This window comes from Colius striatus, chromosome 1, assembly GCF_028858725.1.
Source record: "Colius striatus isolate bColStr4 chromosome 1, bColStr4.1.hap1, whole genome shotgun sequence".
In the NCBI taxonomy this organism is placed as follows: Eukaryota; Metazoa; Chordata; class Aves; order Coliiformes; family Coliidae; genus Colius; species Colius striatus.
Genome location: NC_084759.1, coordinates 123,032,947 through 123,058,600, shown reverse-complemented (window position 1 = coordinate 123,058,600; position 25,654 = coordinate 123,032,947). Strand labels below are relative to the sequence as shown.

The following is a 25,654-nucleotide window of genomic DNA, read 5'->3' as shown; positions in this document are numbered from 1 at the left end:
GAAGTGACGTGCTGAAGCCGGTGGCCGGGCAGCCCGGGCGGGAAGGGGGTGGCGGGGTTGGGGCCGGAAGCGGAAGCGCTCGGCGCCCGCTCCGCTTTTTTGGGTGATGTCGCCAAAGCAGCGCTGGGCGAGACCCTCGGGGCTGGTGGCAGCAGCGGCGGTGGTGGCGACCCGCTGGTGAGTTACCGCGCGTCTGCCCCGGGGACCGGCCGCCGTTGCCGCCGTTGGTCCCGCGCTGACAGGGGCTGGGAAGGGTGAGGGGCAATCGCTGGCCGCTCGCCGGCCTCGCCTCTGACGGCGCAGGTTATCGGCGGCCTCGGTGCGGGCGGGGGGTTGCAGGAGGAGGGAGGCCCAGCTCTCCCTTCCCAGGCACGGGCTCGGCACTCCGCCCGAGGGCTCTGAGGGCCTCAACTGCCGCCGGGAGGGCTCCGTGGTGCGTTGCCGGGTTGTCGTCCCCGCAGGGGCCGCCTCTGCCGCAGGAGGCCTCCGGGACACCGATGTGGAGAAATATCCAGGAGGAGCCTATGCGCGCCCTTTTAATTCGGTCTGTCTCTTACGCTCATATTTAAGCGCCTATTTTTGGCTGTTCATCAGAGGAAAAGCATCATTGTAGGCGAGCTTTTGATTGAAGCCACTCTAGAAACACGTACCTTCTTCTAAATTGCCTCATGAAGAGAACTCGGCTCTCCATGGCAAAATTCCTATTTATATATTTATTTATTCTCATTTATACACTCTTCCAGTCATCTTTTTTCTCATGTTAGCCTCTGTTACCCTCAGTTTGAATGTTTGTTTTTCCTAGCTAATAAATATATTTCATAATTCATGTTTCAAAATTACTGCTTGTGACTGCTATCTCTTCAAAACTGTTATCAATTATGAAACAGTGAAAAAGATTATAAACAGTGGGTGTGTACATGACAAACTCAAGTTACTTAACGTGGGTATGTTTTCTGATGGCTTAATTGAAAGATGTAGTTCAGTAGTTACAGTGGAAATGTAGCAGCCCAAGTGTTGGCAATTGAACAGTTTGTATTGGCAAGTATGAGTCTTAATCTAGCAACCAGTGTCATCTCAGTCTTCAAGGGGGTGGAAAAAAACCAGCATGGTCAGATGTCAGAGCTCAGTCTACAAATTCATTGGGCCAGCATCCAGACTTACGATTTCATTCTCTTTCTTGCAAAATCTATTTGAATGAAGGGGTTTTGTGCACAACTATGTGTGTGTAAGAACTAAGCGACTGCAAGTCTTATTTGCAGTGCATTGGAATTCACTGAACTGTGAGAGTTGTACCACTTTGGAAGATGTTTTCATTGGTTTGTTTATAAGGGGGAATTTTTTGCATTCAGGGTTTTGGGGTTTGATGGGTGTGGTGCTTGGGGTGGTGAGTGGGGTTTTTTTTGTCTTTTTATGTTTTCAAAGTATGACCCAGAGCTAGACCAAAATCTCTGAGGGAGTCAATTATACGTAACCTGCTACAAACTTGCTTTTTATTTTAGTAAAGAAGTTGGACTTTTTGAGGAAGACCAAGCTATTTACTTAGGAATTTGTGTTCAGCATTGTCAAGATGCAAGATCACAAGGCAGTTGAACCAACTTAATAAAGATGTTTTCACCTGACATTCTTAGAAAAGGTTTATCTTCCTGCAAGTAGTTGCGCTGCCTTTGGGCATACAGGTAACAGAAAGAGAGAGCAGTTGAGTTGGAAATCTCTTTTTCTGTTTTCTGCCAGTTGCAGATGCATTGTAGCCTTGTGAAAGGGCTGCCTTCACAGGAATTACTTTTATTGAACAGCTGTTTGACCTAGTTTTGCTTTGTTTTTTTTTTTTCCTTTAAAGCACGTGGAAGACTCCAGTGAGAATTGGAGTGTGACAAGTTAGCAGAGAAAAGGAGTCATTGTTTCCATTCCATGGATCCCTTGGGTGCTCCTTCCCAGTTTGTGGATGTTGACAGTCTGCCAGGCTGGGCTGATGCCTATGAGGCTGAGCAGCTGGACTCTCACCAAACTCCTGTTGAAAAAGCTCAAGTTGATGTTAGATCACCTTTTCCATACAGGAAAGACATCAACGCGAAAATAATCTTATGGTAAGTTCCGTATGGCTCTGGCGTGTTTGTTGTCACTTCACCATTTGCTGCAGGGTCTGATAGCCTCATGTAACAATCAGATCTTTTCAGTGAGTGTAAATCTGCAAGTCTGAGATTTGCTCCACTGTGGGTTATGAATTGCGTATTCCTAGACATTCCTTGATGCAGCAGGCTGGAGCTGTACTTCCTGCTGTCATGCTGTATGCTTGGTATCAAAACTTAATTGGGCACTTGGATAAAATCTTTGATTTTTTTTTTTTTTAAATCTACTTGCTGCCTACTAGTTTTTTTTCTTTCCTTGATGGTTATATTCTGCTTTTACTTTTCTGGTTTGCATCAATATTTATTTATTGCAGTGTGATTCTTGTGACTTGCTTTGAGGGTGTTGGTTTTTTTTTTCTTTTCCCTCCCCCTCTTTTCTCTCTCCATTCTGTGTTCTGTCTTCCTGTTTTTCTACCAATATCCATTGATAAAGTAGAGCACGCTGAAGAGAACTTGCTTGGTTAGTCTCTCTTTCTTGTAACTCAGATATTTGAACCTGCTCTATAGATGAGCAACTTTGTAATGTGAGAGAAGGATTTCTCAGGGGCACAGATTCAGGGATCAGCCTCAGCCTCTTTCTGGTTGATCTGTGCAGGAAATGAGACTGTTCCTGGATTTCCCGAGCTTGATTACATAAAGAAAGAGAAAAATAAAAGGTTAAACATCTCTTATGACTCAGGCTTGGGTATAATAAATGTGTGCAACTTAAACTGTTATTTGAATCTCCCAGTGCCTGGGAATCTTTATCTCTCTTCCTATGCTCTTTGATCCCAAAATCTCTAGTGGCTGCTGCTATGACAAAAAGCAGGTCAAAGATCTGTTACTCCATTGTCTCTAATATCTCTCTTTGTTTATCTTCTGCATGTCTGGTCCTTGAATAGGAGAACAAACGTGATCAAATTGTGGCTTCACAATTTCAGAACAAAAGCAATGAAAACTTGCCTAGCTGCAGTGTCATTCTAGATCCTCAGGGCTCTGAGAAAGAGCAGCAGCAGTAAGGTGTCCTGAATAGTGTGTGTGCAAACCAAAAAAAGTACAGTTAAAAAAAAAATTGTTGACATTTTGAAAGTAATATATCACAAGGACTGTCTTCTTGTCTCCAAAAGAGAGAATACAGAGTGTTTTTGAGCACCTGTGGGTTTAGTGTGCTACTTAGCATGTTCTGCTGGTTGAAGTGCCCTATGTTTGATACAACACTGTCTTTTCTACACACTCCATTAAGCTACTGTTGAGGCTGAGAGTTTGTAGGGAAAGGAGTTGCATGCAGTGTTTCTTCATCAGTTAGAGGCAAAGGATGGTTCTGCATGGTGAGCATGTCAGGGCATGCTACACAGGCACTGGAGTACCGTTAATGCTTTTCCTTTAACTTGACGTTTCTTTACTTGCTAGCAGTCATTTGAGTATATCCTGGTTTATCTTACAGCTTACATGCACTAAACTGTTTCCTTGTTTCCTCAGGAAAGGAGATGTAGCACTACTGAACTGCACAGCCATTGTAAATACCAGTAATGAGTCTCTCACTGATAAGAATCCGGTATCTGAAAGTATATTCATGCATGCTGGGCCTGACCTGAGGGATGAACTCCAGAAACTCAAAGGTGAGTGGCTGGAGATGCTTTCATGTTACTGAAACCTACTGTCCTTATATAGTACAAAGCACTGGGATTTGAGCATAAACTAAAATCAAGGCAGAACTCTTTTTTTTTTTTCCCCTTCACAACATCTTGTGTTATCATGAAGTAAATGGAGGAAACATAAGCCAATCTAGTCTCTTCTCTTGTTGCCATTTGGGTTATAGATCATTGAACATCTGTGCCAGATGTTATGCTAATCCTTTACGTTGTGATTGTGGTGGTTTAGCCTGATGTCCACCAAAGTCACTCCTCCTCCTAAACTGGACAGGAAAGAGAGGAAAATATAACAAAGAGCTTGTGAGTAGAGATAACCACCGGGATAACAGTCCTTCAGGTACCGACTGCTCCAGCGTGGTCCCTCACAGGATCACAAGTCCTGACAGCAAACCTGCTCCAGCATGGGCACCTCCGCCATGAACTCCTAGGTCCTGCCAGGAATTTGCTCCAGGGTGAACTTCTTACAGAATCACAGCCTCCTTCAGGCCACTCCAGCGTGGGATTCTCCACGGGCTGCTAGTAGGCCTCCCCACTTGCCTCCAGAAGGACAACCTGCTTCATCATGGTCCTCACCACATATCACAGGGGAGCCTTTTCAGTGCCTAGAGCACCTCCTCCCCCTCCTTCTCCACTGACCTTGGTGTCTGTGGAGATGTTTTCACATTCTCACTCCCTGTTGCTGCTCTAGTTTAGCAACTGCCCAACAACTTCTTCTCAAATATGTTATTCACAGAGGAATTACCTCCATCACTAATTGGCCAGGCCTGGGTCAGTTGAAGGGTCCAGCTTAGAACTGACTGGCCCTAACCCTGTGAGCTACACTGGAAGCTTCTGGCAACTCTTTTTGTTTAAAGAAGCCACCTCTGTAGCCACCGTTAACAGAAAACCTGTCCCAGGCAAAACCACTGCAGTGATACAATAATTTTTATTTAGGAAATTATTTAGCCATTTAGAGTAATCAGCTCATCAGAGCTTTTATTTGAAGGGCCAGTCTGGTACATCTTCAGATTTTGCTCTTGTCTTGTTCAGTGTGTGTAACTAAGGAAGACAGGGTCTGAAGCTCACCGTTGGCAAAATTAAGGAGACTCTAATATATACTTTGTGTATCTTCTTTCAGGCTATTAATTTTCACACACAGCCTTTCAGGAAACTATGGCAATAGTACATGGATTGATAAAATACTGCATATCTAAGTAAAGCTTTAGTGACTACTTAAATTGTTCAATTCATTTGCCTCTTCTGCACAATGAAAGTTTTATTAGGAAGTTACAAGACCATCCCTAATGGAAGGCTATTGTGGAAGTGGATGAGATTTGCTTTTATCTTGTTTCTTTATTCATAGTGCTTGTGGCCGATAATGAAATTTACGACTGCTCCAGGTTCTTTCCAGTCCTCGTTAGATGAAGGCTTTCCTTGTTTTTTGTGAGGAACAAAGATTTTGGTAGTTATCCAAAGTTATACAGAAGTCTGATATAGTTTGCAGTTAATTCACATTTCTAGTAGCTGTGGTGCTGAGCTGAATTTGGAGACTCAACAGATCACTGGGTAACAGCTCTATCTCCGTATCAGGTAGTAACAAAGTGGGTAGAAGAGCCACATTATTTCCAATACAAACTCTCAATAGATTAAACTGCAGTTGATTAGACAGCCTCTGCTTTTGTAGAATCATATTTTGATGGTGCAGCGTACTTCTTGGGAGTATCTCAGAAATAAAACAGGAAGAAGAGTTAACTGTTTACTAGGAGAGGAAAGTCAGTGTGTCCTTCAGGTGGAAACAACTGTAAAAAACAGAGAAGGTGTTGTAGAATAGTTAGGACCTTGCTATGTATGCCAGAGCACTTCTGAAATCAGTTTGGAATTTATGTGTGCACTGTGAGTGAGATGGGAAGAGGGTGACAATGTTTCAAGGAGTCAGTAAAATTTGAAATCTGTCAGCTCTGTAGGGAGTTATTTGTAAAAATTGGGCTTAGCTGCTTAATTTCCTCTTTAGCATACTGAGTTATATGTAGTTTTGCATCCTCCACCCCTGTGGTAATGCTGCTGTCTCCTCTGTAGTGAACTGGTAGTTCACTACTCCCTGTATACGTGACTGTTTCCTTTTAATCTTGTGACAGGCTTTCCGTAAATCAGTTCTGTGACTCTGCTGGCATGTTGCATGGGGGAGGAAACAGTGCCTGGGTCACAGCTTTTGTGCATCCTTAATCTGTTTGTCACAGTAACAGAAGCAGAAGAGATAAGTTGAGACATTAATTTCACTTTTTTCTGTCACCTCTGCCACCTTTTTGCACTCTTTCCCATTTAACTTTGATTTTTTTTCCCCAGGAGAATGTTCTTGGGAAGAAGTGAAAACGTGTGGTCTTTGCTCTAAAGCTGTAAAATGGGCGCAGTGGTGACTTTCAGTTCATTCTCTCATGCTTTGTGGGTACTGCTTGGTATATATTCATATTACTCCAAGAAAAATGACAATCTTAAGGCATGTGACATGCTGGCCGTTCAAAGGCCTGTGCCCTCTTTAAGGCACGGCTAACTTGTGCATTTCTGGAAACCACGTAGTGCTAACACAGAAGTACTGCAGCCAAGGGCCCAGGCTTTCAAATTAAGTGTTGTTGAATATGCTTGCCTCTCAACATGTACTTGTTGCAGTCTAATAAAGACCCTCTGTAACTGTAATGCATTGTAGTCTTCCAGCTCCACTGAGACTTTCTCTGCTACACGCTTTGTATGGAGGGTTCAGACTTTCCATTTTAAACTTGGAGAGAAACTGTTCTAATGTTTGAAACCTCATCAAATAAAAAAAAAAATAACATCTTGACTTTGTTCCCAGTTTTGTTACAGAACTTGACCTGTGCAGGTCAGTCTACTAGCTCACCTCACCCTGTATCCTAAAACAGGAATATTAGTTGCTGCTCATCTGAGTTTTGTAAATTTTCTAGGGCTCTCCAGGCAGAAAGCATTGGGAAGCACTGAGCATGATCTAAATGATTACTGCTGCTACATATATTGGTTTCCCTTCTGAATTGACAACGACATGTGGGTCAAACTTGTTTCATTCTTTCTCATAAGTTTTTCCTACAAACTGTGCAACTTGAACAGACCATGGAGGAAGAATAATAACTTTATTGGATATATTGTTTTGTCTTTAGCTTCTACTTTTTCCATGTAGTTTTTCTCTTGAGCTGAGGTATCTTAGAGGATGTGCAGTAATTCAGAAGAGGATGCTTAGCTTTAGTATGCTATTATTTGTCCTGATTAGCCCAGAGGAAACCAGATGGAGGTCTTGTGGAAGCTAATCATGGGATTTATTGGATCAAAAAGTTTACAAGATGTTGGCTTGAAGACGATGTGTTGTTGTCATTAAAAATACATGCTTAAAGTAAGTGAGATTCTAAACGTGGAGTCTCTCTTGACGTAGCTTTAATGCTTGTCAATAGCCTACCTAAGCACCACAAGAGACAGAGTGGAGTGGGAGAGGTGAATGCTCCTGTTCACTGGGCAGCTTCATCATTGGCTTAAGCCAAACTACTGCAGTGCTACTGCCAGCAGGGTTATCACAGCCACTTGTTCACATCTCATTCCTTTTCTTAGGAACTAGCAATCTCTTAAGATCAGATGGAAAGTTAATCTGGTGAAAATACTAGTTTTCAGACAGATCAGAAAGCTGAAGTACAGCTGTACAAGCAGAAGGAAGATGGTGAAAGATGCTTGTCTTTGAGTGTAGAAAAAGAGACTAGAACTGGAGCAGACTAGATTTGAGTAAAGGAGAGTTAGCAAAGTTTTCTTCCAGGTTCCAAAGTAAAAGAAGATTTCAAACCCAGTAGCTGTTTCTGGATTTTTTGTTATTAGAAAAGTATTGACAAACTGAGGGGAAGAGAGGAATCTGTGGACAAACTGATTTCCCTTGCGAAAAATTACAGGGATTTATTAATAACTTCCAAGGGAATAGCCAAAAAGCAGTTAAAAGCAAAAAGACGTGAAGGCATGAAGTATGTTAGCATGGAGGAAATGATGCTACAGTATGTAACTGGAGGTTGCTGTGAATGGGGCAATTAAATGTGTTGCTTGAACTTCCTTGCCTTGAAACTAAACATCTAGTCTGTCAAGAAAGTATGATCTCTACAAGAATCATACTTCTGCCTTGTGGACAGACACACAGAAACTTGCAAAACAGAGGAAGCTAACTTTTTCTGGGAGTGTAGATGAAACAAGTGCTTCATCTATTTACTTTTAATAGCTTTGCCAACGGCTGGTGGCCCTTCTATCCTGAACTGAGTTTAGCCATCTCCCTAAACTGAGTTGTTAAGTTCAGAAGGACTTTTTACTGCTACTTCTGTATCGTGTTTGTGCATCAGTTCTCCTGATCATTCTTAAGTAATTTCTCCCTTTGGTTCTGTGTGTGGCATAGTAAGCACTGAAGTTAAGACAGCATTTCTAGGAATTTCTAGCTTCTCCTTATATGAATGGTTTAAAAATTGAGAGGAATGAGTACAGCTCTCGCCTTCTCAACCTGACTAGGTGATACAAAGCAGCTGTTATGAGATAGACATCAGGTATTAAGGACAGATTTCTAAAAGGCTGACCTCTATATATGGAGTTGTCTGACTGGAAGAAGTTAAGGGCTTGAATACTTTTAGCTTCTCATGACTTACCCTTGCGTTTATTTCTTTTCAGGGTGCAGGACAGGCGAGGCCAAACTCACCAAGGGATTTAATTTGGCTGCGCGTTTCATCATCCACACAGTGGGACCCAAATACAAGAGCCGATATCGCACAGCAGCCGAGAGTTCCCTGTACAGCTGTTACCGCAACGTCCTGCAGCTCGCAAAGTAAGCCCACCACAATTTCCAGGAGGGTTTGCCATCCACAGCACACCTGTTCTAGATGTTCAGACCTGCAGAGAGCCCAAATGTCTGTGACTATCTTGTCATGTATACCGGGTTTGTATAAGGCACAAGAAGGTTGTGGTATGTTTCATGCCTTATGTGTGTTACAGTGTAGACAAAGTGCAGAGAGATCTGAGCTGGTTCAAGACTTGAAAGACTGTAGCTAGAGCTGCACAGTTTTTAGTTACTCTGAGGAGAAGCTAGCTCCAGCAGTAACTTGATGTGTTTCTGCAACCCACAGGCAGATCTGACTACTGTATCTGTTCATATATGTATCCTCTCTGCTTTTGTGCAACAGCCACCTAAAACTCTGGGTCAGAGTGCAAGGTTATTTCTAAATCCACAGTTGCTGCAGATGCATTTGTAGTCTTCTGCCTGTGGTATTTTCTACTTCCTCTTAACTAACAGGGTTTTTTTTTTCCTTCTTTTTTTTTCCTGTGTCTTCCTGTATTCTGTTCTTCTGTAATGGTAGCAGTCACAGAAAAATACCCAAGCGAGAGCAGTGTCAGAGGATACACTTAGCAATTAGGGTTGGGAAGATCATTCCTTCTGAGTGTGGACTGCACGTTGCAGCACAATAGCAGCTCTTTCAGAACCGAGATTACAGCTAAGGTTTTTAATATGTGCCAGGTTTGTTCTGCTTTAGAAGTAACAAGGAAAGTCAGGTCTGGATTGAAACATGTTGTAAACAATTCAAAAATTGTAATAATTCTGTTTACTGAATTCTGAATGCCTTATGGTCAGTCTGTTCTCTAGACTAACTTCTGATGCTTCTGAAATTGTCTACCAACTCTGAGCTTGCTCAAGCTCCTCCAATGACCATCAGTAAGACCTCTGCTTTACTCTTCTAAAAATGATGGTTCCAGCAGAGAGCCTCTTACTGATCTTATAGTGTGTATGATTGTCCAGTCACGCTTAGGATCGAATAAGCCACCTCAGTCTGTGTCCAGACCCCTAACAAAACAAGTGATAGGTCAGGAAGAGAAACAGGAGAATGTTTCCAATAAAGAGCACCTTTTTTCCCCTCCTTGTCCTCACTGTCAGTCCTATACAGGAAGGAAAGTGTTTTGGAAAGTAGTCAGGGTGCAAGGAGCTTGAGGGAAAGACTTCTTCATTTAGGATATGAGAAGCTGCAGGAGCAAGGTAGCTGAGGTAGAAGGAGAAATCTGGGAACGACGTGGAATCATTAATGATTGCCTCCTTCTCTGCTTAAAGGTGATATATATGCATCTCACCAGGAAGGAATCCTTCTCCAAAAACCTGAAAGAGGATTTGCTGCTGCATAGAGGCAGGAAAAAAAGTACTGATGTTATTTACTGTACTGACGGACACTTGTTCTCATCTAACTCTTTATTCACCTGTTTGCTCTTTTTCTGGATTTCAGGGAACAGTCAATGTGCTCGGTAGGATTTTGTGTCATCAACTCTCTGAAGAGATGTTACCCTTTGGAGGATGCAACCCACATAGCACTGCGTAAGTTTGTTGGAAAGTGACATAAACTGCATGGCAGTATTCAGCAGTTTGCTTACCTCTGATAGATTCTTGTTGATATGGAGAAACCCTGTTTTGGGGACTGTAGTTTAGTTTTTTAAAAGCTGTAAAAAGGCAAGGCCTTCCGTTGTTGATCAGGAAATGGAGGATAAGAACTCTCTTGAGAGGCCATCTGTAAAGAATCGTGGGAACCTGTGCTGGAACTTGGAGTCTTCAATGTATTATTTATTACCAATTATTAATTAATAACGTGGAAAAGATTCTGAAGAGAGAGTTTGCTCATACCAGAAAAATCATTCAGAATAGTAAAGATGGGGCCTTACTGTTGAATAGCTGTAGACTGACCTCAAGCAGAGTGGCTTTAATCTGCTGCTTCAGCGTCATCAGCATATCCAAAAGTGATAAAGTGATATTTTTCCCCCTGCAACCCATCTGTGTAGGCCTCTGCCTTCTTGAGATTATAATAGTTTCATGAAAACAGGGGATCACTGGAGTTCAAAACAGCAAGCTAAGACACAACAAAATTAAGGATGTTATGCTATAAATCTCTGTTTCATCCATCCTTTAAAGCTGCACATTGAAAAAGAATATGGCAGGACTAGAAGTTGAAGAGGTCAACCAAAACAGGGGAAGGCAATAAATAGCTAAGTAAACTAAAGTCTTTTTCAGACTGGAATACACTGAACTTGAAGGAAGTATGATAGATGTCCAATGAACTCATGTGTGGCATGGAAATGGTGAATAGGAATCAGCTGTTTGCTGTCTCCCAAAATAAGAACCTACAGACGATGCTAGTGTGAATCAGGCACAGAACAAACAAGGGAAAAGTCATTCTTATGCTTCCACTATTGTTTTTTGGAACTTCTTAGCAAACAGCATGGCAGATGCTTAACAGTGTTCAAACTTGTTTGTGTTCAACAGAAATCTGTATTAAAGAAAACAATTAAGGCTACTGAAAATGAAACAGAAATTTTCATAGCCTGAAAATACTTAAAAAACAGAGAAGTGCTCAGCGGAGAATAGTGCATTTTTCTGGTTCTTGCTTTTTGCTTTTCTCTTTTGACTTTTTAATTTCTATTGGCCTGCTCCTGTTTCATTCCACCATCAGCCATTTGCTGGAGCTTCCCGCATGGCACAACAGGACAGTTGCTGCAGATGGACAATTGCCTGGGCTTTCCTCTTACTGTACAAACTGACTGGAGAAATCTTGAGGAGTTTTTACCCTTTATTTAGCAGAGATGCTAACAATGGAGAAACAGATCAGTCCATTGTTTTCTCTGCTGTCTGCTGTTGAGTGAGATATCTGGAAACATCTGCTCACATAGCTTCAGAAAACTGTTGGAACCACACAGCTGTGTTTGTCAACTGAATTACACGTTAATTTCTGTACAGGAAATGCTTGAAAATAACCTTTTTCTTTTTAAATCTCTGCTCTTTCTTGAAGAACTCATGTCAATGTATTCCTTATAGAGTAGACTTCTTTCTTTTGTTGCTCTCTTCTGTTGTCTCTATAGAGCTATTGCTACTTGATAAAAACACTGCTAGGCCAACCTGTTTGTTTGGATGCTTCCTCTCTTGGCAGTTTGACAAGAAAGCACTTGAAAATCCTGACATATGTCAAGATTATTGCAGCTCAAGGACCTCATTGGTACAAAGACATGTCTGACTGTGACCTTGGTTACAAAACTGTTTTCCCCCTCAGCTGCAAATGCTTAGGAACTTAACTGTGTCCATGGATTATGCTAAAGCTTTGAGGGAATCCAAAAAGAAGTAAAGAAGAAATAAAGTCTTTCATGATTAACAAAGGGGTTTTTTTGTAGGCCTCTTTGGCAAAGCTGAGCCCAGAGATGTTTTGTAGCTAACTGTCGTATGCCACCTTCTGCTGTAGGTTGCTTATCATCTTGCTTTCCTGATAATGTAGGGTATAGTGACTTGTTCTAGGAATGTCTGCTTTTGGCAACTTGCACAGGACTCTGTAAAGGAATGATTTGACTTGATTTTCCAGAGACTGAGGAAAGCTAAAATCAGAGACACTATTTCTCTTTTTGTATCTGTCTCTAAAATGAGCAGCAGGAGAGAGTGGAAATGGAATTTTCAATATAGCAAACAACTCATTTGGTGTGCTAATCTACCACTTAATCCACAGGTGAATAACAGCCTCTGGGGTTACTTAAGTGGAGAGAGGTGTCTCCCTCTCTCCTTCAGGCTGTTTTCCTTACCTGTATGTAAATTTCCCTCCTGTTTTGCTAACTATGTTTAATTTTCTTCCTCGCAGGCACAGTTAGAAGGTTCCTAGAGATTCATGGAGAGACTCTGGAGAAGGTGGTGTTTGCAGTCTCTGAGCTTGAAGAGGTATCTCCTTGATGCTTATTCCATCAAAATTCATGGACATGTTTGATCTTCTCTGCAGCAGTGTTAACTCCTGCATTGTAACACTGGATTTGGGCTTCCACTTCAAATCACACAGACTTTTGGTCCCGAGTCATCCATATGAGGAGGGCTTCTGTTGTTGCTGCTTTCTCTCCTTTTCCCCAGTCAAATTACTAAAGGTGATGTGTGTAATGGTGCATTTCAGTATAAGCAGCTTTTACTGAATTCTGCCATCCATGCATATTGTAACTTCATTACAAAGCTAAAGTATCTGCAATCTACCTGAGTTCCTGCAGGTTGAAGCAGAGTCTTCTCAATGTTATTTACCAGCGTGGCAAATAAAAAGGTTAGCCTTTATCAGGGTTACCTTCAGGTAACAGCCCAAAATAAGCCCTTGAGAAAAGTGGCACTTTGCCTCCAAACTGCTGAAAAGGTCTCTGCCGCAAGGGCAAGTGTTACTTAACTGAAAAGCAAGGATTCATGATAGACCCATCACATGTTTCTCTTCTTTGTAGGCCACTTACCAGAAGTTGCTGCCTCTGTATTTTCCAAGATCACTGGAAGAAGAGATGCAGTCCTTGCCTTACCTCCCTGTTGATATTGGCAATGCAGAAGGGGAGCCTGTAGTACCAGAGCGGCAGATCAGGATCACTGAAAAGCCGGGTGTTCCAGACGGTGAGTTCTTAGCTGAGCTTTGGAATAAGTATCTCTGCATTCAGGTTGATGGAGGAACACAAAAGGCACGTGAGGAACAGAGAGATGTTTTCCTACCCCACCTCACCTGAGGCAGTTTATAAGGAAGACAGTTGTCAGGCTGTCTCATTGGATTCATGCATTCCGCAGCAGTAACTTCTGCCTTCTGCCTTGCTATGTGTAGTGCTGTGGTTACAGAATGTGCTAGAGCTCATCTTCTGTCTTTTTCTTGGGGGAAGAGGTGCAATAGTTGATTCCCTTTTGCAAACTTTCTCCCAAAATGATTAGGAACTCTGCAGGTTGATTTTGCAAAATCTTGCAGAGCCCCTAACTTCAAAAGGCATAATTGTTAACGGTCTATCTTGCGTAAGCAACACTTTACTACTATATGTTGGCAGATCTTGTGTCTATTGATAAGATTCTTTTGATACTGTATGTGGTTTAAACTAGTAGATGCTCAGTAAAAATTAGCAGAAACACCCTAAAAGATAAAAGGACTAGATCAACCCAGAGATCAATGTTTGGGAAACAGCTGTCAAAGTTCAGCGAAAGAAGTCTGCAAAGAGGTTGCCCAGATGTCATAGGTGAGATACATATCGCAAAACAATCTAATGTATAAATGGGTGTAGCAGGCACATTCTGCCTTATTTATTAAGCAGTGTTGTGTAAGTTTTAGTCTTCCTCAGTTGAAGCCTTAAAAACAACAAAAGCAGACACTTGGCATGGGTTTTGAAGGGTTTTATACTTTTGCATGGCCTGTTGAGATAAGGCTGAATGTGCAATGAGAATACAGACAACTTAGTTTTCCTGTTCACAGTCTGATACCTGATGCACCTACTCCTGATCTGATTCCAGTCTTTATGGATTCTTCCCACTGCTCCCAAACTGTAGCTTACAGTGTTATTGGCAGCTGCAGCTAATCAGTGTGAGGCATTTGACCCTTAGCTAATAAGGTGTGAAGTTGCTATGTGACTGGTTTTACGTATGTAGGAGCAAATAGGTATAGCAGACCCCTGCACTTTTGTCCCACTGCTACGACAGCATGTCACGTTAAAACTGGGAAACTTGATTCCCATCCAGATTGCCTAGAGAGGTAGTGCTAAGAGCCTTTGCAATGATTCTTGATGACATCAGGTTCAATGGAGCATTCTGGTATTGTCACCAGCAATACAAGAGCCTGTGCTCTTGTGTTTGATCACACAGTCATGTCCTAAACAGTGCTATAAAAATATCTAACCTCACTTTAGTGCCAGCTGTACAGCATCTGTTCAAGCAATGTCAATGGTATAAAAAGTGAGCCCTTTCTACAGTACAGCTTCTAAACTGACTAAAGCTGCAGCATCTGTCCCTCTGCGTACTCATTTTTTATCCCTGTGATAAGGTGGACAACTGTAAAGCCAGAGTCACACTCTCTAAACTTTGTTTTTTGAGAGAGGTAATGGTTATGCTTGTGTTCCAAGGTGATTATTAGTTTCTAGTTAGTTTCTAGGCATTTTAAGGAAGTCTAGCTAACAATCCCATGCTATAATTTGGTGAGATATCATGAGCCACATCATGATACGTCGTTGTTTTTTGTTAGCTTGTATCATGACAGATAGGCTGGCTCACTGAGATATACAGCAGTTCAGCAGCAGCGTTGCTGTCTTGTACGCAGCCTGAACATTTTACACTGCCTTTGTTTCTACTGCAGATGCTTCAGATGAAGAGGGTCTGGAGGCAGATCTGTCTTTCATTGGTTCCCATGCTTTTGCCCGCATGGAGGGAGATGTCGATAAACAGAGACGCCTCATCCTGCAGGGACAGTTGTCAGAGGCAGCACTGCAAAAACAGCACCAGAGGAAGTGAGAATTTCTTTCTCCATGTGAATGTTTTGCATTAGTTACTGTTCAGGAGACCAACCCTTATGATGTTTGTTACCTGTAAAGCCTCATCTTCTGGCAAGGAAACACAGATAAAACATGGTGTCAGCCAGAGTCGCTGCGGTTGCCTCTTTAGCCTGAAGGGAGAAGGCTGAGGCAGTAGAAGGGAATGGGAAGTTAGGGCTGAATAGCACTGTAGTACCCAGCACATCCAACCAGCTGCCTTATCTCTTTGCCACAAGATGTCCCTGTATTGTCACTACTTTTTGTAGTGGAGTCACCTGCTTTCAGTACTGCCTGCTTGTTCCTGAGGTTCTGGGCAGATAGCAAAACATTTTTCTTCAGTTTTTCAAAACAAAGATTAATTCCTTTTGTGGTGTTTTTTTTATCTGTGTATGTTTGGTGGTGGTTTTAGTTGGGGGGGGGAACAGGGTGTAATTTTTCTTTTCCCTCCCCTGCTAGCCCTAATGTGCATCATCACTTTCTTAGAAGCCAGTTCGATGCTTGCCTTATTTTGTCAGATGAGGCATGAAGTTGTTCACCATTCAAAGCGGGGGGCGGGGGGGGAAATCCATGTGACACTGGTTGCTGCACAGTTGTGTTTGACTTCTAGACTTTTTAAAGAAGTTTTCTTTTTTTCCCTTTGTTCTAAACACTGAGATATTTAAATGGAAAGAATGAGTTCTTTTGAGCCCAAATGCAATGCCACTGTAGTTACTATTTGGTGCATATTCATTGCTCTAGTGAAAATCACTGGGTATGTCACTAAGATGCTTGGATCTTTTCTTCTTTTTTTGTTTTTCCCCAACAGTTCGTTCTTTTAACTTGTTAGTTGCTCCATAGGTCAGAAAATCATGACACTGGGGAGAAGGCTTAGTCAGGAAGAGCTTGTTTTGTCTTTCCCTTCCCATATACCTCTTCAGGCTTCTAATGCTTGTCCAAAGGGAGATTAGGTCTGACCAGATGTGTTTATCTTTCTAGTTATAATCGCTGGCTGTGTCAGGCAAGAGCTGAGGACCTCTCTGATATTGCTTCTCTTAAAGCCTTGTACCAGACAGGTAAGTTCAGGACGCTGATGACTGATACATGTTGTCTTAAAGTAAAAATACAAAATAAAACCAGAAAATTTTCTTTGGACATGAGCATACATGTAATGTTGTTATACTAGAAGCCTGACCAAGAACTAAGCAACATCTCTGTGGTAAAGCAGAAATTCTTTCTTGATTTGGTTTGAAAAACACTAGGAAACCCCAAACTGCTCTGCTTTAACAATCTGAGGATATGTACATATCCTGAATTATCTGTAGCTTTAGGTGCAAATCAGTACTGTGAGATTAAGCCAATACATAATGTGCTCTGAATGAGATAATTGAGACCAAAAGAAAAATTGTCTTCACCTTTTTGTTGGGAAGAAATGAATGTTGCTTTCAGGTCATCAGTGTAGAGAATAAGCAGTTACCAATGCAACCTTTACTACAGCTTTCCTGAACAAAATGGATTTCCTTCAGGTTAGCTGTGAGTTGCTGTCCTCTGTATGTGTCTCCTGGTACTAACAGGTTGAGTACCATGGGCAACACAACTTGCAACCTTCAGTTCAGTACATGGGGACATGAGGGAGAAATTCAACAGTCTAATTGCAAGTTCAGTGGAAGAAAATAGCTGTGAGGTTGTTGCAGCCTGGGAAGCAGAGATGTGGAGCCTTTACTTTTCAGTTCACTGTTATTGTTTAGCATCATACTGAGAGGTAAAAAACTTGCCGTAGTCTCAGTGGCTTACTGCTAGTTTGCACCATGATAGGAAGAAACAGCCCTCAAAAGCATAGCTGTGTTTCTGCAGAGAAAGTCTGTTCAGTACTTTGACTCCTATCTTTGGCCTCCTGAAAATCCAGATACTTACCTAGATCTTTGTGCAAATATCAAGGCTGTGTGATAACTTCTGAATTCTTTTGTTTGCCCTAGACAAGGTTCTGTGGGTTGCAGGAAGGTCCATAAGGCATGGTCTGGGAATCTGAGCATTAAGATTTCAGAGCTTGGCTTCTGAAGAAAAAATCTGAGCTGTGGATGGTTTTCCCTGGATTGAAAGGGACCAACTCTAAACTTCTCTTGGTCATACTGGTTTTTTTTTCTTTCTTTCTTTTGCAGGTGTAGATAACTGTGGCCGCACAGTGATGGTGGTGGTTGGAAGGAATATCCCTGTTACATTGATAGATATGGAAAAGGTAAGGCTTATAACGCTAAAGTTGAGTAGGTTGAGTATGAATGTTCAGGATGTCTGATTATAAGGGTAATTCAGTGTTAATACTAGAAACATTATCTGCAGGAAACTTAGAAGAAATTAAATAGAAAGAATTTTTATAAGATAAAAATGCATTTGCTTGTGAAGCTTTTTTCAAGGAGGAACTGGACTATTTTTAGAAAAACAGACCTGATACACACTCTGTTTACTTCTCAAGAAGAGACTTGCCCTGCTTCTGTAACTGCCAAGATGTGAGGGGTGACATATAGTGAGTTAAATTAGTTTTTCGTGGAAACAGCAACAGTTTCCCTCCATATAGCTAGACAAACAAGACTTTTAAGTTATTACAGACAAGTTGAAGACTTGGAATGCCATCTTGTTTTTGTAGCTGAAACATAATGCCACCCAGCCTCGTGATTCCTGATTTGTGAACAAATTAAAGGAAGCATATTAAGATGTAATGCAATTGTAAAACAGTTCTTTGCAAATATGAATTTCATTTCTTTCTATCTCAGGCTCTTCTGTATTTCATCCATGTCATGGATCATATTGCAGTGAAGGAATATGTCCTGGTGTACTTCCATACACTCACAAATGATTACAATCAACTAGACTCTAATTTCTTGAAGAAACTCTATGATGTTGTTGATGCCAAGTGAGTGTCAATAGGAAAAGAACCTCTTCTGGTCTTCCTCCTGTGCTGTGCAAGCGTTTGTCATTCCCTGTATCTCGTTTCCCATTTATCTCTGAGATTTTTGCTGTGGCAAAGACCTAAATAGATAACAAAAGCAAGAGGAACAAAGCTAATGTTTTCTTTCCTTCTCAAAACCCTCTATTAAACCAGGAAGTTCTGTCCTCTGCAGTCTCCCTTCTGGAGCTGTTAGTCATACTGGGTGCATTCTCTGTCTCTATCCAGAAGTGAAGCTTCTTGAGCCTGACTTTGTTAAAGATCTGTTGTGAGGGAAGAGGCTTGGCTAACTTTGGCAGTCGTAATTGATCCATAACTTTTACTGTCCAAGTAAAAGATGTGATGTCTTTACCTGAAGAATAATCATTCTGTCTTTTTTTTCCCCCTTTGTATTTTCTTTGTTGGTATCTGTCCTTATATTAGGTCTGGCTTTGTAAAATCACATCATGGACACTTATGCAAAATGATCTGGGTTTTTCCATTTGGGTTGTATAGGTGAGCTTCATCAGAAGTTACTTGTAAAGATTTTCATTTTTCTTTCTTTCTCTAAACCAGGTACAAGAGGAACTTGAAGGCACTGTATTTTGTCCACCCAACATTTCGTTCAAAGGTGAGGTAAACAGTACAAAAGTCTGGTTTGGGTGTTGTCAGATTTAGCATGTGAGACTGTGTATGTAGTGTGAGGGGCACGGAGGTATACAGAAGACTTCCAAAATTAGGCAGTGTCTTCTGGATCAATGGTCAGAACTTGAAATTCATCCCCATCTTTGATGTAGCTGTGGTCTTCCAACCTAAGTCATACGCTGAACACCAGTGTGGTGCAGCTGGCCTATGGTCTATGCCTTGTGTCGTGCGTGCTCTTAACAGAGAGGTGGAAGCTTTGGATCTTCGCTCTTCTAAGGGGAAGCTTTTTGTCCTTTCTGTGCTGTCTGGTTGGCAGATGATGAACCATGACCAAAAGCTCTGGGAGTTCTTTTTGTGTAGTTCATTTCCTGGATATTTCACCTTTTCTTTCCCCACAAGAGGTATTCCATATGTGCTGCATATCACTTTAAGAGCTGCCCTGATAAGGGCAGAGGGCAGCTTGTTATGCAGCAATGAGATTAATCAGAACTATAGAGTAGCAAAGAAAGATGGGAAGAATGCCTTTTGTGATGGAGTGCAGCAAAGTCCTGTTAAGCCTTCAGGAGCTGTAAAATGGAACTTATCAAGCAGTAAGATATGCTTGGCTATGATCTCTGTGGGGCAACAGAAGGTGGAGCTCACTCCCTTCTGTACATCATACACGTTACTCATGCATTGCAGCAGTGGGAGTACTTCAGATGAACTAAGTGTCAGCAGCAACACTTCCTAAAATTTTTGTTTGTCCCACTAAAACAGTTGGTAATACAATCTTCCATGTTCACATCAGATTAACCTCTGTGCTTGTTCTGGTTTTTGCTGACATGGAGAAAATTTGATAATTACATGCCTGGAAAAAACATCTGTTTGCACATGTTCAGCAAGAATTTCTTTGCTAAATTTCCAAAGAGTCCTATCTTTGTGTGTGCATAGCTGGGACTCTGTGAGACAGAGCTGCCTTGTTTTTATGTAGATAAGACTGAGGCTTCCCAACAGCATACCTTCCAGTTTCTGTCAGGATATTAATTGCTCCCGCAGGGTATGGATCTGAGGACTAAGTGCTGGCGCTTCCAGCTCTGATGCTCCTGAAAGTGTAGATATGGTTTAGTTCAGTGGAGAGCTTAGCAGTCTGGAGCTAAGGGTTGGACTCAGTGATCTTAAAGGTCTTTTCCAACCAAATGATTCTATGGCTCTAAGGTCACAGAGTTGAGTGGAAAATTTGAGACTAAGAAATACCAGTGGTTTAGATTGTCAGCAGCACTTCACCCCCTTCTACTCTTCCCATACATTTCTATTTGGTTAAGAAATGAATTTTTGTTGGAGTGGGAACTTACATTCACCAGCGAATTGCCATGTTCTCTGTGCCTTTGGGGACTGCAGTGGGACTCTGTGTCCTTTCTGACAAACCTTTGCTCTCACTGAAAGGCAAGTGCAATCGTAGTTGACTGCTGCAGACACTATCACTGTATAAAACATGGTGGAGAACATGCAACAGAACATCATGGTGCTGAAGGTTAAGAGAGAATGATTCTTCTCTCCCCGCCTTTTTTGGCTGTTTCAGGGTTCTTGTCCCTTGGAAGATTACTAGCTCAGAAGCCTCTAATGCCTTCACAAACACTTGGCTCATTTATCTGCCTATTTGGAGCACTGACTTTCTCCTTAGAAATATTGGAAAATACCTCAGATCTAAAATGAAGGAGGAAGGCTCATGCATTCCTGCAACTTCCCAAACACCTCACCTTTGTACACACATCTCATTCTTATATCTGATGTCAATTGTCCATTGTATGTCCATGTTGAGTCTTAGCACAGTGGCTGGCTGCCATCTCTTAGAGTTGCTTTGCTGATTTCTGGGCTGAAAGAGGCTTTCCATAATGTCTCTGGGGAACTCAACACTGTTCCCTGGAAAACAGGCACGGCTCTCAACTTTGTTTCCAACCATGATTCTTTGGTTTCTGGATGTGAAGCTCTGTGAAATTCTGTATATTCTGAGGGTAACTGGCTGTCTGGAATACGTGGGGTCTGGTATGCAGGGAGTTCTGCAGTTATCCTAAAACACAGAGTAATTGAAGTAGAGTGCGTCACTGCACAATCCATTTTTGTACACTGATCCTTCCTTTTATTCGTGCTTTGAAGGGAGCATTCTTGTGATCTGTTATGAAGAGCTTGGTTTTTCTTGTGCTGGTGACACAACTGTTCCTGTGATGAAATCTCAGCACAGGCAACAGCAGCATTTTAGGCTGACAGCAGCATTTGCTGTGTGAAGGCTTCATCACTAAGGTATAGGTTAAGGTACCCTTGAAGTGCTATCACAAGTTCTTTCATATTCTTGCATGTTAAATGTACTTCTTGTTATTGACTGTTTATATATCAATAAAGGACTCTTTGGGGCATTTTTTTTGTGTGAATCCTCTTGGCTCCCCTCTCCCCAGAGGTCCCCAAGTAAAGCTTTTTTTAGAGCTCGAGTTCTGAGTTGAAGCATCAGTGACTGGATCTGAAACAGTCTCACCCAGAAAAATTCCAGAAATTTAGTAACATGGTTGTGAAGCAAGTGTCTTCTAAAATGGAATCATAGAATCATAGAATGGTAGGGGTTGGAAGGGACCTTTAGAAATCATCTAGTCCAACCCCCCTGGAGAAGCAGGTTCACCTAGATCAGGTCACATAGGAACATGTCCAGGTGGGTCTTGAAGACCTCCAAGGAAGGAGACTCCACAACTCCTCTGGGCAGCCTGTGCCACTGCTCCCTCACCTGAACAGTGAAACAGATTTTTCTTATATACCCAGACATTCATGATCATCATAATCTTTGTATGTATAATGAACAATTTTTTGTTTTGTTTTTCTGTAACGGTCATAAAAGCAGTTTCTGGAGATCAGATGCCAGTATAAAGGTTGTTGAAAATCACTTTTGTCTTTTCCTACCCAAGATCCTTCCAATTGTAATAAAACTGGGTATGACCCAGTCAAGAAATTGGTGATATACTTTGTCTGTGTTGTGCTGGGTTTTTTTGAGGGAGAGATGCCTGATACTTTCTAGCTTGGCAGAGTGACTTTCACAGCCTTTTATTCAAATTCAGAACTGCAGGACACAGAAAATGAAGGAAATCTTCAGCAGACTGATGGATTTGTAACTTTAACTCACTAACAAGGATTTAGTTCATAAATTAAAGTTCTGTGTTTTCTTACTGATATGGCAACGGCTGCTCTCTTATTACTGTTTCTATAACCTGTGATTATTCAGAATGGAGGTAACAGGAAGATTCTCTATAAACCTTTTTGGACCCCTCCTGGTTTTTTCTGTGTTGTGTAATACCTGTCAAGTGTGTAATACCTGTCAAACTGCAATGGCTTATATACTGGGAGCAAGGGGAATTGCTTTTCCCAATACCAGCTTTCATCGTGGTTGCAAAAATATTCCTCATTAGGCTTTTATACATTCAACATCCACGTTTATGTTTAATGATTGTTATTCATAATATGCCCTGGAAAGTCTGCTGCTTTGGTAGAGGATTGGGAGCATGTTTTTTCACTCATTAAACTGCCATCCAGTGTCACTCATAAGAGATCCTGTTTGAAAAATGTAGTGAATAATGGATGCCAGTAGTAATCGGTCTCCTTGCTTTCTGACAACATAAATCTCTAATTCTGTCCTTAAAATAATGAACTAGTCTTAAATGTTCTATCCTGTCCTTTTCTATTTTGTTGTCCTTTTGTCACAAAAATATGCTGGTTTGAGAAGACAGTGTAATTATTCCAGGGCAATTTTTAGGCATCATCTTTTTCTTTAAATGCTGTGCAGATCGTTTTTATTGACCTAATGTTTTAATTTATTTTCAACTCCCACTTCCTGAAGTTTTTTGTTATGGTGTTGCTTCTCTTTTGTTAACTCACTGCAGTAAGAGAACACTATCAAACAATCAAAGAGTGGTCAGGGTTGGAAAGGACCTCTAGGAGTCACCTGGACCAGCCTCCCTGCTAAAGCAGGGTCATCAAGAGCTGGTTGCCCAGGACCATGTGAGTGGTCCCTAAAATGAGCATTTGTGATCTGTAGAACAGGGATATTTTGTTTCACCTCAGTTTGATGGGAAAAGATTGGATAAGAAGTAACTGAAGAGTAATACAGTGCTTAATTGTGAAGAAGTTGAAAAGTAAAAGCTTGTGTAGTTGACCTAAACAAGAATATGTATTAACTTGTAGATGTATCCGTGGTGCCTTACTGGCCTTTACAAAACAAAAATTCCTTTTCTTGTTTACATCCAAAAGAGACAGAGGTGTGAATACTTGAGGTGTGAATGTAAAATCTTGTAGACAAAGCCTTTTGTAAAGCCTTTTGTCCTGGTTTTGGCTGGGATAGAGGTATTTTTTTCTTCCCAGTAGCTGGTACAGGGCTATATTTTGGGTTTAGTGTGAGAATAATGATAACGCAGGGAAGTTTTGGTTGCTGCTAAGTAGAACTTATCTTGAGTTAAAGATTTCTCAGTTTCCCAGGCTCTGCTGGCAAGCAGGTGCACCAGAAGCTGGGAGGGAGCATTGGCCAGGGCAGCTGATCCAAACTAGCCAAAGGGCTCTTCCATACCACAGAAGGTCCTGCCCGGTATTTCTGCTGGGAGGGGTGGATCGTTGTTTGGGCATCAGTCAGCAGGTGGTGAGCAACTGCATTGGGCATCACTTGAAGTGGGATTTTTGTTGGGTTTTTTCCCATCAGATTTTACTTGTCTCTCATTTTTGTTATATTTTCATATTGTTTCATTACTATTAGTAGTAGTATATATTTTTATGATTGTTGTTATTCTGTTTTATCTCATGTGAGTTATTAAACTGCTTTCATCTCAACCCATGGATGTTTTACCTTTTTCTCTTTTTTTTTTTTTTCCTGATTTCCCCTCCCCATCCCCTTGGGATAGTGAGAGGCTGTGTGATCCTTTCTTAATTACTGTGGTTAAACCATGACAGGCTTTGCCAAGAAATGTGACAAAACAGAAGGACACACACACACTCAGACATCAAAAGCAGAGGAAATTTCAATAGGACCTTTGCACAGTTGAAAGTCTTGCTCTTTCTCTCCCTCAAATTGCCTTTTCTGTGGAAACTTCAAGGCAAAGGGTTGAAAATACTTCAGTCAGATAGTCAAGTATGTTGAGCTGGCTGAACTGTAACTGAAAATGGCTTTTTGAATAGCAGAATAGCTGTCACTCTTGTACAGTAGAAAAGGAATGGACCTTAAACGGGCAGTAGGAGAGGAGTGAATGTGGAGGCAGAAAACAGTAGCTTGAAAGCTCTCAAGACAGTGCTTGCTAGCAGTCAGTGGTGTGTGCTTCCTGACCTTGCTGTGTTATTGCCATACTACTAGTGCTTCAAGTTTAAGTCAAGCCTTAACTCAGATGTTGTGTTGATCTTGAAGATTTTGAAACAGCACCATCTGAATTTGGTTTTGTTGGGGTTTATTTTCAGGTCTCGGCGTGGTTTTTCACAACCTTTACAGTCTCAGGGCTAAAGGACAAAATCCACTATGTGGAAAGCCTTCAGCAGTTATTCACAGCCATACCCCCAGAACAGATTGATCTTCCCCCTTTCGTCCTCGAGTATGATGCCAGGGTAAGTAATTGCACGTGGTAAGCACAAGTCCTTGCTCCTAAGCATAGTTCTTGTGCTTCTCCCATTCTGCTTTGCAAGAGCTTTAAAGGGCTTGCACATGTTGAGAAGGGGGTGAAGAAAGGGAGGGTTCACAGGGAATCTAGTTCCTCCATGAGTAATGATTTTCTTAGATTGTCTGGGAAGCAGATTCCTTTCCCAATAGAGCAGTCTCCTATGTGCACAACAGGCAGACTTACTTTTCTTCAGCCAATAACACACCAAGAGCCTGTGGACAAGATAAATTTTGTGTTATACACCTTGTATGTACCTTGCACTGACTGAAAAAAAAAAAAGAATACAATCTGTTTCATCATCTCTGTCCCACGTATCAACAAGCACACAGAAAGCCAGGGTGAGGGGGGAAGGAGTGGGGGGAAATGGCATGGTAGAATTGTGCCTTACCTTTGTGTTGGTCCCTCCTTCTCATCTCCATCCCAGGTCTCTAACCAAGCAGTGGAATGAATGTGGTTTGTATTGGCCACATCATTCCAAAGAGCATGTCCTGCAACCACAAAGTAATAGCCAGAGCTGCATGTCTGCGTAAGCAACTTTGTCTCGAGTGTCTGGCTGTTAGGTTTGTTAATATTTGTGGCTTCCTTGCATTGCAGCTTTGGCTCAATGGCAAAATTTTAACCTGTGTGTTTTGCTTAAAACAGAGGCAAAGCCAGGTCTGGTTTTGCCTGATTTACCAGCACAGTCCTCTCCTGGGTGAAATGTGGCAGTTACTGTACGCATGGAAGATGAAGCCAAGAGCACCTATTAATTTCTGCCTCCATGTCATCATCCATTGCACCAAGGTGTATTGCAGAAGACATTTGTTCAACTGCTTATTCATTTCTTTCTTATTGCAGGAAAATGGGCCTTACTATTCTTCTTATCCTCCATCCCCTGACTTGTGAGCTGCAGTCCCGTGATGCTGCTGGTTTCCCGTGGATCCAATGACCTGATGCCTGCCAAAACCTGTGCATTTTCCCATGTACAGAATTCAGAGAGAGGGTTTTCCTCCCCCAGCTCTGGTATTTTTTTACTGATGAGATATTTTCAAGCACTCGAGCAATCAGAGAACTTTATGCCACTGTGAACTGTACAACTATTTCAAATATATTTATCCAATGGAAAAGTTGAGTTAAAGATCACTAGGTGAATTTTGTTTTGTCGTTTGTGTTTGGTTGGGTATTTTGGTTTCTCTTGTTTTTTGGAAGATGTTACATTTATTTCTGAATGAACTTTCTCTTTTCTGGGATTTCCCATCAAAAACACTGACCATGTTTTTAACTATTACTGTTTTCCAGCTCAGTCGGTGACGCCCCTTTTTCGACTGGTCTGTACAAATATTGTGCAGTACCAGCCTGGCACATCGCTTGTTGTGTGGTCTCTGTGTTTCACACCTGATTACTTTTCCCTTTCTCTTAGTGCTGATTACT

At 41.6% G+C, this 25,654-nt stretch overlaps 1 protein-coding gene across 1 annotated transcript; it reads left to right on the top strand.

Moving 5' to 3' along the window:
* Nucleotides 1–56: 56 nt before the first annotated feature.
* On the top strand, nucleotides 57–25,366 carry GDAP2 (ganglioside induced differentiation associated protein 2). The gene is made up of 14 exons (XM_061988751.1): nucleotides 57–177; nucleotides 1,838–2,084; nucleotides 3,585–3,724; nucleotides 8,426–8,579; nucleotides 10,021–10,109; nucleotides 12,403–12,479; nucleotides 13,013–13,172; nucleotides 14,881–15,031; nucleotides 16,031–16,107; nucleotides 17,191–17,267; nucleotides 17,800–17,939; nucleotides 18,528–18,582; nucleotides 24,048–24,191; nucleotides 25,082–25,366. The coding sequence occupies exons 2-14, from the start codon at nucleotides 1,909–1,911 to the stop codon at nucleotides 25,127–25,129; spliced, it is 1,488 nt and encodes a 495-aa protein (XP_061844735.1). The 5' UTR covers nucleotides 57–177; nucleotides 1,838–1,908; the 3' UTR covers nucleotides 25,130–25,366.
* Nucleotides 25,367–25,654: the final 288 nt, after the last annotated feature.

Coding starts and splice junctions, on each gene's coding strand:
- GDAP2 (XM_061988751.1), top strand. CDS start 1,909: ATGGATCCCTTGGGTGCTCCTTCCCAGTTTGTGGATGTTGACAGTCTG. Junction 8,580..10,020: donor AACGTCCTGCAGCTCGCAAA/GTAAGCCCACCA, acceptor TCTGGATTTCAG/GGAACAGTCAATGTGCTCGG. Junction 18,583..24,047: donor ACCCAACATTTCGTTCAAAG/GTGAGGTAAACA, acceptor GTTTATTTTCAG/GTCTCGGCGTGGTTTTTCAC.